The sequence below is a fragment of the Rattus norvegicus genome, chromosome 9, assembly GCF_021556685.1.
Source record: "Rattus norvegicus strain SHRSP/BbbUtx chromosome 9, alternate assembly SHRSP_T2T, whole genome shotgun sequence".
In the NCBI taxonomy this organism is placed as follows: domain Eukaryota; kingdom Metazoa; phylum Chordata; class Mammalia; order Rodentia; family Muridae; genus Rattus; species Rattus norvegicus.
In genome coordinates this window covers 108,555,904-108,570,112 of record NC_141542.1, presented here as the reverse complement: position 1 = coordinate 108,570,112, position 14,209 = coordinate 108,555,904, and the positions used below count along the sequence as shown (strand labels likewise).

General features: G+C 52.3%; 2 protein-coding genes and 1 long non-coding RNA gene across 14 annotated transcripts in view; 1 reads left to right on the top strand and 2 right to left on the bottom strand.

The window, feature by feature from the left end:
• Window positions 1–11,249, top strand: part of Ankmy1 (ankyrin repeat and MYND domain containing 1) — a 54,184-nt gene extending 42,935 nt beyond the window's left edge. For all 9 annotated transcript variants that reach the window (XM_087567646.1, XM_087567645.1, XM_087567653.1 and 6 more), the window contains one exon: window positions 8,550–11,249. In XM_087567646.1, coding sequence (XP_087423772.1) covers window positions 8,550–8,929 — 380 coding nt within the window. In that variant the 3' untranslated portion in view covers window positions 8,930–11,249. The remainder of the gene's footprint in view (window positions 1–8,549) is intronic.
• On the bottom strand, window positions 331–4,121 carry LOC120094747 (uncharacterized). 4 transcript variants are annotated; one of them, XR_015629751.1, is made up of 3 exons: window positions 3,269–4,121; window positions 2,825–3,074; window positions 331–2,069 (listed from the first exon to the last, which is right to left on the bottom strand). It is a non-coding gene; the product is annotated as an uncharacterized LOC120094747 (long non-coding RNA). The 4 variants fall into 4 exon arrangements; XR_015629750.1 differs by having other exon boundaries at window positions 2,739–3,074; window positions 3,269–4,116; XR_015629752.1 differs by having other exon boundaries at window positions 2,729–3,074; window positions 3,269–4,088.
• Window positions 9,845–14,209, bottom strand: part of Gpc1 (glypican 1) — a 27,808-nt gene continuing 23,443 nt past the window's right edge. Inside the window, 6 exon segments of the mRNA NM_030828.2 lie at window positions 9,845–11,673; window positions 11,956–12,131; window positions 12,324–12,457; window positions 12,550–12,669; window positions 12,794–12,924; window positions 13,813–13,978. Coding sequence (NP_110455.2) covers window positions 11,441–11,673; window positions 11,956–12,131; window positions 12,324–12,457; window positions 12,550–12,669; window positions 12,794–12,924; window positions 13,813–13,978 — 960 coding nt within the window. The 3' untranslated portion in view covers window positions 9,845–11,440.

The following is a 14,209-nucleotide window of genomic DNA, read 5'->3' as shown; positions in this document are numbered from 1 at the left end:
AGTGAGGGCACCCCCTGCTCCAAACAAGGCCACGGACACCTTATATTTGTATCTGTCCTACAACATGGCCTCCAAATGAAAACCTTACTGTGTTTCACTCTATTTTTAAAATATTTAGATGAATGTTTTACATATATATTATATATCCATATTCCACATGCATGGCTGATGCCTATGGAGGTCAGAAGAGGGCACCTAGTCTCCTGGAACAGGAGTTTCAGACGGTTGTGAGCTGCTATATGGCTGCTGGGAATTGAACCTGAGTCCCCAAGATGAACAGCCTGTGATTTCAACCACTGAGCAGTTTTTCAAAAGAGACAATAGTCACAATCATGTTAATCATCTCCATGTTCATTCTGAACAGTTTGGGGGCTATATTTAGATTTTAATCACACATGCATACAGCACTCTGAGAAACCTCGCACACAGGCGCACATACACCTCTCCACTGATTTCTGCCTCGGACAGTGTGGCAGGCCTTAATGTGACCTAAAGCTTATTTTCTAGTGTGTGGTCCCACCATTTTTGAAATCAGCGTATGACTAATGTTACTACACTTGGGGGGGGGGGCGGTGGCCAGAGCACTGTTACTCAGGCCGTTTTGTCTTTCAGTCTGTGAAGGGTCACATACACATGTATACTCTTTGGATTTTTACCCGTTGGTTTCCAGGAAGCCTTCCTCATGTTCTGAAGTGTGCTCTCGGAAGTGAGAGCCACAAAGTGACGTGGTGTGGCATCCGTCCATGTTGGTTCCTGTGTTTACATTCTTTCGCTTTCTTTCTCACACCCTCTGATGTGGAGACCTCTGTGGCAGTGACTCCCTTTTCTGTCTCACCTGTGAAGTAGCTTCTTACAGTCCGAGCTGTACCACACCAAACACACTATGATGCTGCCAGATGCGTCTGCCCTAACAGGTTGAGGGAGCAGTCTCCAGATGGGACTGCAAACAGGGGTAACAGATATCCACAGATATTTGTTACTGTTTGATGGACCCACGGTTACATCATCAGCCTAGAACTGAAAGGTCCTGGGTCTTCCCCAAGGTGGAAGGCCGGTATTCATGTCTCTCCCTGTGTGCTGCAGCGGACTCCTAAGCTCTGTGGCCCCAACCTGTCAGGTTGTGACACATTTCCCTGTCTGATGGACAGACCAACTCTTCTCTCCCTGAAACCCTTTCAGATAGAGTGTAGGTTTGGTCATCAAACTCAATGATCTTGTAGGGACTTTGCCGTTGATTGGTTTCAGTGAGGGACAGTGGGAAGCCTGGGAGTGCTGAGACCTCCGGGCTTGATGTGAGGCTGTGCTTCCTCTTGTCACAAGAGATTGGTAGAAGGCTCCACTCTGGCCTCCATACCCCATCTTACCATGGAAGTCCTGCTTATCTCTGCCTCAAAAGCAAAGTTCAGAGGAGCCCCGTCGCTCCCCTCTTCACCATCCTGCAAGATTGTACCTGGCTTCTCTGTCCAGTCCTTGTCAACCCCTCCTGGCCTTATTGCTCTGAGGTCTAGTGGTCTCCTTGCCTTGCTGGGAATTGCAGCACATCCTGCTTTTAGCCCCACCCGGACACCCTGGCCCCTTGTGACTTTCTGTAACGTCCCCTGGCCCCAGTGGCTTTCACTGGGTCCCTGTCTGCGCTTTTCCTGGTAGCCGCAGCCTCAGAGTTGCATGGTCTCTTCTGGATCAACTGTGCTGTGAGCCCTCTGGGTCATGGGATGGCCTGTCCCTGTATCTTGGGGACTCACGGTCCAGCACACTCAGCTATGTTTGCTGTGTGATGGTAGAAAGAACTGAGGTGGGGCACCACAGACATAGGTGTCGTTGCTCTTAGAGCAAGGAGGGGCTTTGTGGTCTTGGGGCATATAGTGGAGAAAATCCCCCATAGCTCAGAAAGTTGTCTCTGGGAAGAAGAGAGGAGATGCCAGGGCTGAGATGGGGCTGGGAATTTTCTCTTTCCAGGAGCAGCCCCTCCATCTTCTCGGGGCCTTGGTAACTCCTGCAGATCAGTTAAGTTTCCCAGTGGGATCAGGTTGGCTTATACTCCGGTGCAGGCGGAGGCCTGTACTATCATGCTAAGGAACAGGAGAAAAAAAAAATTAGGTGTTTCTATGTCACTGCTGCTCCTGACTGCAGAGAAGGGAGGTGACACCCAAAGCCGGTGCTCAGAGCAGAGCCTCCTCCCTCCTCCCTCCTCCCCGACAGTAGGGCTGCTGGCTCCAGTGCCATTGGGCAATCGGTAGATATAGTGGGTATTCTGGGGCAGGTGGCCTTCCGAGCTTCGGGGTCACTCAGGAACATATAGAAGTAGGAGAGGCTTGCACATGCTCAGATGGAGGGAGGGGTCTTCTCCACTAGATACCTGCTGTCTATTGAAACGTCAACCCAGCCCTCTCTAGGGGCAAGTCCAAACCCCGTGGCTCCTGCCCCCAGCACCTTTTATATCTTATGTGCCTCCTGCATAGCATTGAGGCCACTGACTGAACCTTCCATGCTGTCCCAAGGCAGGAGTGGGACAGCAGGGTCAGGAGCTGCCTCAAACCACAACAGCTTCTCTGTTCTGACTCTGGTAGTCTCTAGCTGCCCCATGCCCTAAGCTACTCATCTGCTGGGCCTCCACCTTAAATCTAAATTCCATCCCTGCTGGGAGGTGTATTTCCTTCTCATGCTCTAGGGTTGGCCCTTCCCCAAGGTAACCCACTTAGGCCAGCAGCCTTTGGGTAGTCGCACTAGCCTGGATGGACCTGCGTTTCCTGAGGGTTCCCACTGAGCTGGAGCAGGAGAGGCTCAGGATACAGTTCAGGGTCCAGTGCTTTAAGAGTGCACGTGCCTCTGCCAGGCATCATGAGGTCAGGGAAAGCAGTGAAGATCTCTATGAGCAGAGCAGAGCCAAATCTCAGCTTTTTCAGTGCTGCCTGACATACAGGTCTGTCTTCAGGCTGCTCCCAAGCTGATGTCCTGATGGTTTCTGGGGAACTTGAATGTGTAAAGGACATAGTGAGTGATCAGGCACCAGTGGCTTTGCTTCAGCTCATGTGCTCCTGTTCCTGGACCACTCGGGGGTCAGCTGAGCTGGTGAGCTAAGGAAGACAAAGGGGGCAGAGGCTCACTTACTTTATGAGGCTGAGGCACCTAGAGATTCTACTGAGGGGATTGGAAGAAGGGAGGAGCTTTTTCCCTGGAGACCTACTTCCCCTCTCCCAGGTAGGTTCTTAGGCCAACGTCTGTGGGGCCCAGTATCTGTCCTCCCCAGAACCCTCTTCTCAGAGCTCACCTGGAATTTTGGGTTCTCCTTTGAGCTAGACTTGGCTGCTCTAGCCCCCTCTGAGTAAGAAGTGCCTTGTCTTTCATCTGAGACCTTGGAGCCCCACAGGGAATAAGGCTGAAGCAAGGAGGCAGGACGTCGAGATGTGAGGTGTGGCAAGTGATTAGTTTTGCCACCTTCCAAGAACATGTAGACTCCAGATCATTGGGGGAACTGAAGACAGAGGGTTCCTTGTGAGAAGAGCCAAGAATGAAATGTATGTGATAGCTTAGGCCGGCAAGCAGGATAGCGACAAGTTGTGTCCAATGGGCTCTGAGGGAGGTAAGACATGGCAGGCTATGGACACAGAGGGATTACTGCTCCACGTAGACTAGGAAGTCAATAGGGAGAGCAAGGGGGGCAGGTCTGGGAGAAGAACAGCAAGGATGGGCACATCTTCTTAACCCCTTCCACACCGGGACTTCTAGGAGAGTGGGCTGCTGCCAGCAGCTAGACCAGATGGCCATCCGGAGCTTGGGAGTAGAGGCAAAGGAGCTGTGGATGGACCCGAGAGGGTCTCGGATGGCAACTGAGAACTTGGGTTGTGGTGGAGATGGAAGCCTAGAACATGGCCACCAGGGTTCTCTGTGGAAGCCTATGGACTCCTGTGTTCTCTGGAGGGGGAGGAGTAGGTGGCCAGGGCCTAAGCTACAGACAGTTTAGCTGGAGGCAGGGATGTGACTTCCCCTAGTTTGTTCCCTCGAGGCCTGGAAAAGCCATGAAGTTCCTCCTGTTTCTCTCAGATGCTGGCTTCTCCTGACTGTGAAGCCAAGAGACCTCTGTAGGCCACACCACTTAATGGAGGGCATTGTTTCCTCACCGTGTTCTACTGGCCTTGTTGATTAGCTCCATGTCTACAATCGAGTTTGTTTCTGGGCTCTCCTGCATTCTTAGCCATGTCCCATGCCTGTCCTTACCTCGGGACTGTCACTGTTTCGATTACTCTAGTTTTATAACAGGCTCAAATAGAGTCCGCGCCTCCGTACTCCGTCGTCTTTCTCAGACACTGCTTTGGCTTTCAAAGGTCTCCCACGTGAATTTTAGGATTGCTCTAGGAAAGATGTTATAGGGATTTTGACAGAGATTACTTGAATCTTTATTATTTTGATAGTGTCAGCATTTTAGCAGTATTCCATTTTCCCAATCCAGATCATGGTATATTCTTCCATTTACTTAGACTTTTCTTTTTTTTCTGAGACGGTTTCTCTTTGTAGCCCCGGTTGTCTTGGAATTCGCTCTGTAGACCAGGCTAGCCTTGTACTCACAGAACTCCACCTGCCTCTGTCCCCCAAGCACTGAGACTAAAGGTGTGTGTGTATGTGTGTGCCATCACTGCCTGGAGTACTTAAGACTTTTTACTTGTCAATGTGTTTGAATTTACAGTCTTTCACTTACTGTGGTTATATTTGTTTTTTTTTTAAAGATTTATTTATTTATTTATTACATGTAAGTACACGGTAGCTGTCTTCAGACACACCAGAAGAGGGCACCGGATCTCTTTACAGATGGTTGTGAGCCACCATATGGTTGCTGGGAATTGAACTCATGACCTCTGGAAGAGCAATCGGGTGCTCTTAACCGCTGAGCCATCTCTCCAGCCCAATATTTGTTTTTAAATCTTTTAATTTTTATCACAGATGAAATTGTGTTCTTAGCCCCTCCCCCTCATCCCCTTTCTCCCCTTCCTTTCCTCTCCCCACTTTATAACTTTTCCTCCCCATTCCATATACCTGTGAATCTCGCGAGTTCCTCATATTATTGACATCTAGTTTTATACTTTAGATTAAACGGTTAGAAACGATATTGATAAAGTTTTAATCAACCACCCGGCCCCAGAGATGTCCATATGCCCGAGACACACGCTGTGCTGTGGGCGGGGTTTTCTGCGTGCGTGTTGCTTAGTGCACCTGGTTTTCAGTATTCTTCAAGCTTGTTCTTTCCTTGCTGTTCTTCTGTTGGATTACACATGCCTCACAGGATTTGGGAAGCTCAAGTTACTGCTTACATTCCCCTCAGACCTGCCAGCATCTTTCTGTTTTTAATATTTCATGCATGAATGTTAGGTGCACATTTACTTAAAACTGCTATTATGTCCTGTTTGACTTGCCGCCTTTATGGTCATATGGTGACCTTGCGGTCTGGACTGGAAATTTGTTTGGTCAATAGAGACACTGCCATTGTCTTTTAGTTTGCATGGGATCTATCTTAAAACCCGTTCCGTCAGTCCATGTGTTGTCTCCTGTTTCCCATAATCAAAGCAACTTGTAGGGGAAAGCATTTATGGGGCTCACAGATTCAGAGCATGAGTCCATGACTATCATGATAGGGAGCATGGCGGCAGGCAGGCAGGCAGCAGGCGGGCAGGCAGGCAGCAGGCGGGCGGGCGGGCAGGCAGGCAGGCAGGCAGGCGGGCCGGCGGGCAGGCAGGCAGGCAGCAGGCGGGCAGGCAGGCAGGCAGGCGGGCGGGCAGGCGGGCGGGCGGGCAGGCGGGCAGCAGGCGGGCGGGCGGGCAGGCGGGCGGGCGGGCAGGCGGGCGGGCGGGCAGGCGGGAGGGCGGGCGGCAGGCAGCAGGCGGGCAGGCGGGCGGGCAGGCAGGCAGCAGGCAGGCAGGCAGGCAGGCGGGCGGGCAGGCAGGCGGGCGGGCAGGCAGGCAGGCATGGTGGTGGAGCAGTAGCTAAGAGCTTACATCGGATCCAGTAACAGGAGGCAGAGAAAAGAGCTAAACCTTAAAGCCCACCAGTGACCTATCTCTGCCAACAAGGCCAGACCTCCTATTCCTTCCCAAACAGCTCCCCAAGCTTTGGACTATGCATTCAAACGTAGGTGCCGTTCTGTTTAACCCATCACACAATGCTGAGATGAAGTTCACATACAGTGTAGAGCTGAATCCTTCTGGCCCAACCTCACAGGCCCTGCTGTGTGTTCTATGCTGGCTTCAGAACTCCTGGTCCTCCTTCCTTTGCCTCCTAAGTGCTGAGCAGAGCTTAAATTTTTTGTAATAATTTTGTGGTTCATACTTGAGTACTGAATTTACCACACTCCCACCCTACCCTCTCTGTCTTCCAACTCCTTTTATGTCCACCCACCGCCTCTCAATTTTATGACCTCTTCTCTAATTACTTTTGTTTCACACACAGACATATTTATATTTTTCAGATCTCATGGGTGCAGCTTCCCAGGTATATCTAGAAGGCACTAACTTACAGCATATGTCCAGGTCCTCTGCCTCTTAAAATCTCTCTGCTCCCTATTCTGCAGTGTTCTCCAAGCCTTACATTTTATTTTAAATTGTTCATGATTTTTCAGTTGCAAAAATTACACTGTTATTCCCCAGAGTATCCACTAGCAAACTACTGAAGCTCCATTAAAAAGGGATACCATTGCCTGCCTTCACTCGAGGCCAGACATTGGCATTGTGCACATCCTTCACTGGAGAGTGGCTCAGTTTCATGCTCTCACGTTGCTAGTTGGTATCAAGTCAGCATGAAGAGCTCTCATGGGTATTCTTGGTTAGGCTGGTACAGACATGATACCTGGGATTTGCCATCCAACTCATGGCTGGGAATTAATTTATTTTGCATTTATTTCTAGATGGCAGCCTTTCTAAGAATAGCATTCCTGCTTGAAAATTTTCTTTCTTTCTTTCTTTCTTTCTTTCTTCTTCTTCTTCTTCTTCTTTTTTTTTTTTTAGGAGTTTTGGTTTCATCACCTCATTCCCTTCTGGCCTGGGTTTCTGCTGAAGATTACCCCCTCTGTCTGTCTGTCTGCTGGTCTCCCTCTTTCCCTCTCGTCTGTCTCTGTCTTTCTGTCTGTCACACACACACACACACACACACACACACACACACACACACACACACTTCCTTGCATGTGACAGATCTTCCATTGCTTTTACAACTCCTCATCTCTGACTCAGTCTGGCTATGTTTCAGGCATTCACCTTCAGGTTCATCTTGCTTTGGATGGGTTCAGCTTTACAGCTCCAGTTAACCAGCTACTGTGCCTTTAAATAAGCTTTCTCTGCTTCTGGGGCCTGTCTAATCCTTTGTTTTTGGTTATCCACAGACAGTTGTTATAACCATATAGCTTCTAGTCCCCCCGCCCCCATTTCTATAGGATAACACTTATAGACCATTTGGGCCGGCTGTGATCCGGTGGCAAAATGTTTTGCTATGCTGTGACTTACAACTCTGAGCCTTCTGACTTCTCTTTCTCAAGGGGCTCTCCCTGCTTCTCTGTGGGTGACCCAAGCCTTTTACATTTGCCCACTATATACTGTCACCAGCCGCTGAATCTTTGTGGGTGGTCCTCAAAAGCAACCTAAATAGGGGCTGGGGATTTAGCTCAGTGGTAGAGCGCTTACCTAGGAAGCGCAAGGCCCTGGGCCCTGGGTTCGGTCCCCAGCTCCGGAAAAAAAAGAACAAAAAAAAAAAAAAAAAAAAAGCAACCTAAACTTTCCTGGTCTCTCCTGAGAAGCAGAACCATGTTTCTCCATGGTGTTCTGTTACTCGGGGCCCCAGTTCTAGTTCTAGACCACAGGGGTAGGTCTGCATCTGGCACACGAATCTGCCTGTTTACTGTAGGCTATTAGTGACCCCACCTCCCCCCCCCCCCCGTACCAGGGTTTAGTCCATCTGAAATCTGCCATTTGACTGTGAAACATTCCCAAACCCCCATTTTGATGTTTGTGCAGAAAGAGGTTCATGTTAGCAGAGTGCCTGCTAGGCAATGACGGCCCCCATTCCTCACCAGGCAGCCATGGTGTCTTAGTTAAGCATCTTGCAAGCTCTACAGCTTTGCTGCTAGGATTCCTAGTACCCTACCAACCCACCCAGTGTCACCTCGATGGCTCTCTAACCATCCTTCTTTGATGACTTGAAATGTACAGGCATGTGAGTGGATGATTTTGAGTGAGCGCATGTGTGTGGGCTAAAAGCGCCACACTAGTCTGCAAAATTGCCTGCAGCTGTGTGGGATGCTTGCAGGGGAACTGGCTGCCACCACTAGGCTGTTCCAGATGCCTGTGCCTTCCTGAGTTTGCTTGAGAGCTGGTGATGACTGAGAAGGGACTCCTCCGTAGCTAGCCTCTTGGGGAGCACTGTGGCAGGACTTAGGAGAAAAGGGCTGATGTGGCATTTGCTGGGCACTCAAAGGGCAAGGCTGTGGAAACCTATGAGCTAGTCCTGTCCTGCACCTGGCTGCTGACTCCCATGTTGGACACCTGTCTTATGTATTCTCCTTTTCTTGGCAGAGAAGGATCTCCTAGCCCAAAGGTCCCAGGAGCCCAAGAGTGAAAATAACCTGTGGCATATCAACCAGGCATCCCAGACTGTCCAGCTCAGAAAGGAGGAGGACCAGGAAAACCAGGCATCCAAGAATGCCCAGTTCGAAAAGGAGGACAAGGATAACCAGGAGTCCAAGAGTGTCCAGTTCAAAAAGGAGGACCAGGATAACCAGGCGTCCAAGAGTATCCAATTCAAAGAGAGCACAGAGCAGAAGAACCAGGTGTCCAAGAGTCTCCAACTCAAAAAGAACAAGGAACAGGATAACCAGGTGTCCAAGAGTGTCCAGCTCAAAAGGGACCCGGAACAGAAGGAGGTGTCCCTAACGAGATCCTGCTGGACTGCCTGACATGGTGTTCCACCTGCAGTCACCAGTGAGTACCTCCATGCTGACCTCTCCCCACAGGGCAGCTCTACCGAGCCTCTACCTCACTCCATGGCTATCTATCCTGGCCAATCAAGGAGAAAGGACTATACCCCTCCCTCTCCCAGGGAAACATCTGGGCTACCTGGCACCAGGGATTCCCAGGACTTACAAGAAAGCAGAGAGGCGAGGATGCCGCTGCTACCCTGGGCCCAGGAGCCTCCCTCCTGGGAGCTGTGGCCCAGTAGCACATGGGGTGGGGTCCTGTTCCTTGTGCTTATATAGACCCCACTGAATGGCAACACTGCAAAATGTATTTGGGTAGCAGTGTAGGCCCCAAGTCTCAGTTAAAGCAGATATACCATGTGGCTGAGCAGGGGGTTTGAGTCTGGGCTGAGTGAGCTTCCGAGCAATGGAGGCAGGCGCTATACTCCTTGAGATGAGGGCAAACTAGCCCTGAGTATCTTAAGTTGCTTAGAACATTTCTGCAGATGGGGGATAGCTTGAGACAGACTGGTGTGTCAGGACATCCCTGTTCCCTCCATGGTTCCCTCGGGTACCTCTGAGGCACCCTGGAAGGAATGAGAACTTTTCTATGGCTAAGACAATGACATGTACATTGAGGTGGGCTAGAGAGGTGGAAGGCTGGTTGGCTCTGGTGTCCTGGCCCCCTCCTCCCATGAACTTTGGCATGTTCAGTTAGCACAGACAGACATCTTCCCAGGCAGGACTCAGAGATGTTCAATGGTTGCCACCACTCGGAAGCCCTGGGACTTTGCTCCAGGTGCAAACCCATCTTCAAACCCCTTTCAACAAGCTCCAATCTGTGCTCTGACGTGTACATGCCATGCTCACACGTACACGCACCGTCTTACCAGTTTACACAAGCGCATGCCCGCTGTAGGTCTCCAGCCTTTAATTCATATAAGGACTCAAAGAACACACATTACCCACTGGCACCGAGTGACAGGGAGCCTCATGGAGAAAGGACACAGTAGCTTGGCCACTATCCTGGCTGCCCTGTACAGCATGGGTGCCGCTGTCCTGACACCTAGGCACTCGTTGATGCCAGAGCCCAGGTCTGGCTCCCAGTGCCCCTGCCTGAGTGTCACTAGCAGGGATGTGGCTGGGTGAATGTGCTCAGGGCATGGGCCTAAGAAACCCACAGACCAACTACAGAGCACACCCATCCTGGACCAGGAGACCTGACTACTGGGCAGGCCTTGGTGCTGTGCTGGCGGGAGCCTCTCTAACCCAGTGACAAAAAGAAAGGAAAAAAAAAAGCGGCAAGCAGCCTTTTCCCAGGCCTTCTGCATGTGAGGACCACTGTCTTCCTGGATACAGCAACTTAGCATCCCCAAGGCCCTGGAAGGGAAGATGGAGCCTTGGCAACCTTGGTAAGCCAGGTGCCCCCAGGTCTCAAGGCTGCGGGATACCAGGCTCCAAGTGGTGCCCCGAGCCTCTCCAGTGCTGTCAATGAAGATTGAGATGCGATGAGATGCAGCACTCAGTGGACAAGGACACCGAGGGTCTGAATGTGCATGTCTATAAAAGCCCTTGACTGTCAATGCTCCCCCAGCTCCTGCAGAGCTGCCTGGGTCAGGAAGGGGCCCAGGCGTCCTCTTGACCTGCAGTGCCAGGTCCCACTGACCCTGAGCTTAAGTTTCACCAGCCACCCAGCATCCCCGTGGCCAGGTGACCTTTCTAAGTGGGATAGGGGCTAGACGTGGCCGGCTATTCCCCTGAAGTGAGGCTCTTCATGTGGACCCTCAAGGCCAGTCTTTATGAGCCCATCTGAGGGGGCAAACAGTGTGGCAGCCTAGTGCGGCCTTGCCAGCTGCCACCTCACCTATGTCACACTAGAGGAACCCCACAGTGGGTCTTCTTTGAGAACCAGATTCACTGAGCTCCACAGTGGCACAGGGTCCTGGTCTGGTGTGTGTTGGGATCCTGGCTGCAGAGCTTCTTCTGAGGAGAAGGTATCATGCATAAACTTGAAGGCCCTGCCAGAGCCTGGTCAGCGACATACTGGCATCCCTTGCAGGCTTCCTGGGGAGCTGCGGGATGGGCCTCAATTTCTGACATCTGTGGCCCATGGGGTCTGGTGGGGAGTCCCCAGCGGGAAGAGGCAGGAGAGGAAGGCACAGGCTCACTTGAGGTCTCCGATGGGTTGTAGCTAATAGCCGCCCTTCTGGTTGGCCTCGTGAGCTTCTGGGGTGGTGCAGGAGGGTAGGGGAGGAGTGTGCAGCCAGAGGTGCCCCTGAGGTCCCTGAAATACATGGCTTTTGGGGACACTGGCTCGCAGCTGACCTGATACAAAATTAAAAGCTAGGGTGACAGGCGTGGCCAGACCCAGGAAGGCCAGGACCCCATGCACCCTGCCCCAGCACTCAGAGCTACTGTCTCCTTATCCTGCCCTGGGCCTCGAAGGCCAAGGGAATTAAATATGGTCTGTTGCATGTTTTGGCCAAGACAGTCCTTTGGGCTAGGGGGCAGTTACCGCCACCTGGGCCTGGCTGCAGCAAGGACCAAGGTGAACAGGAAGAGCAGAAAGAAGTAGTGAGGCTCTGGGCGAGTGGCGGCCGAGGTCTTCTGTCCCTCCTGTTCTGACAAGCCGGGGAGGGCATGGGTCAAGGGGGTCCGGGAGCTGGAGCTCTTCTTGCTGACCCTCCGGCCACAGGCGTCATCTGGGCATCCGCCACCGCTGCCGGAGCCACTGCCGTCATCACCTGGGGAAGACAGGAGGCTCCAACAGCGGGCTCTTCCTACCTGGGCACCTGAGTGCTGGGTGACACCGGGAGTCAGGCCTGGTTCCCCATGAAGGCCCCTAGGTGTGCCTCATGCGATCCTCATGGACAACCTGGCTGGGCTTTGACTGTGCTACAAGACACAGTGCCCTTACAGCATCCATGAGGGCAAAGGGCTGAGGAGTCCGGAGGGGCCTTGTACCCTTCCACTTCCGAGCAGGGCAGATCCCTCCCCAACCCCACCCTAACCCTGGCGGGCCTCACTGGCATCCTGGAAGTCCACATCATTGCCACCGTAGGCGCCACGTAAACGGTTGGTCATGATCTTGAGCTGCATGATCTGCTGCCGGATGGTCATATCCGGCTTGGTGATGTCCACCTCCACTTCAGGGTTGTTGATCTGGTTGGCCAGCCCATCACCCATCACCTCAGGTAGGTACCTGGAACAGGGTAGCCGGAGCCACAGTTCATTTCGTCACCCCGAGGGCCAGTGAATACACTGGTAACCCCCAAAGGCTCCATGGTAGGGGGTATGTGCTCACTACTGGGAGCTGGCGAATGTGTGTGAGCCTCCAGGCCAGTTCCCCATGTTCTGGGCATTCACGAGGATGTGGCCAGTGATGGGTACCTACCGGCCCTTGGAAATCCCATTCCAGCAGCGGTCATCGCTGGCAGGACTCATGGCCATCTTCTCACTACACAGTGTCCCTGGGAGGCTGATCCAGTAGTCCTGAATGTCTCGGAGCTGGGCCTTGGCCTCAGAGACCTGTGATGGCAGAGCAGTGAGAAGCCTGGAAACAGTCCACCTAGGCTGCCCCCATGTAGATATGCTGTAGCCACTGAGATCGTCAGACTTACCAGCTTTTCCAGAGTACCTGTGGAGGACTTCTCCTGCAGTGCCAGTTTGCCACGGCGACGCTTCTCCTCAGGCCCAGAGCCATGGGGATTGACCTTGGGGTTTCCGCAGCCCTGGATGACCTAGGGAGATACCAAAGGGGGTCTGGAGGGGCAGTATGGTTTCTCGGGCCCAGGTAGGGCTATATCAGGGACAGACCCTTCAATGCTCACAGTGGTCCCCCTCTTCCCCCCAGCTCTTACACACCTTAGCTGTGAGTGTGTCCTTGTTGTCCTGGAGGGCGTTGATGGCCTCCGCCAGCCACATATGCACACTGCCAATGACATTCTCCGCACCCGACGGGCCCCAGAACTTGTCAGTGATGAGCACCATGGAGTCTGGCAGAGGTATTAACATGTATGTACATACATCACGGGTGCACGTTAATGACACAGTCTCAACAGCCAGAGGTACAGGTCAGCAGAGGGTCACATGAGCTCAGATTCTGACTGAACCAGCTTGCACTCATGCATAACTCAGAACATCACACCCACACCCACGACACACATGGACACACACGACATCTGGCAATCTAGCCTCGTTCATGTCCACATATGTCCATGTTAGCTCATGCAGGTGCTGAACATGCATGAATAGCTGCTGGCCCACCATGGGCCCACATATGTATGCATGTAGATGTGCCTCACACCAGACCCTGGAACACATGAACTATGCGTCTGCATGTGCGTGCTTTTATACTGCACGGGTGCAGTAACATGCACACCTTGGCTCACAGTGCCAACACAGCTGCCAGATGGAGGATCAGCATACTAAGTACCAGCTCCTGCTAGCTGTGTACCAGTGCTGACACGTCTGCATGCTAACCTGCCCCATGTCAACAGATATACAAAGTGATTCATGTGTGTTGGCATATGTGTGTGTCAACTTACCTCATGCCAGTACATGTGCATGTAAGTCCATCTGTGATAGGCAGGGAGACTCTGAACAGACCCCATAGACTGGCCCACTGTGTGCAGCCTACATACATGCCATATGTTTAGGTACATACATGTATGTGTTTGCTACATATCACCTACATGTTGGTGTATATGCATGTTGAAACAGCTATTCCACCAGGTGCCTTGGAACAATAAAATCTGTCCCTTGATCCCCAAAGCCCCATCCATATCAGGCCCTCAAGCCTTCATTTGGGCCACACCAGGGGCTACTGCATCCCAGAACCTCTGAGGACAGGACAGGCCAAACAGCCTGGGGGTGGGGCTCACCCAGGAGGTTCCTCCACTCGGCATCCAGGTCGGCCTGGTTGGCAAGGCAGCCTTTGAGCACATTTCGGCAATAGTCGGGACAGGGCCGGGCACCAGGGACTCCCCGGCAATGGGCACAGTAGACCAACTTCATGACAGCCCGAGAACATTCTGGGGCCAGAGGAACCTGGAGAACAAAGGCAGCCTGAGCCTGCCCCCTGTGGTCACCAACCAGCCCTGAGGGAGCCCTGATGTGAAGGGATGCAAGCTGGAACATCTAGGCTCTAACCTGCCATGGGACTTCTCCCTAGCCCAGCCCATCTCATGTACACCTTTCAGTGTCACAGTCCCTCTGTCACTAGGCTTTGCTGCAGAGGCCCAGGGGTCGGGAGGCAACTTACTGCACCTAGCTTGAGAT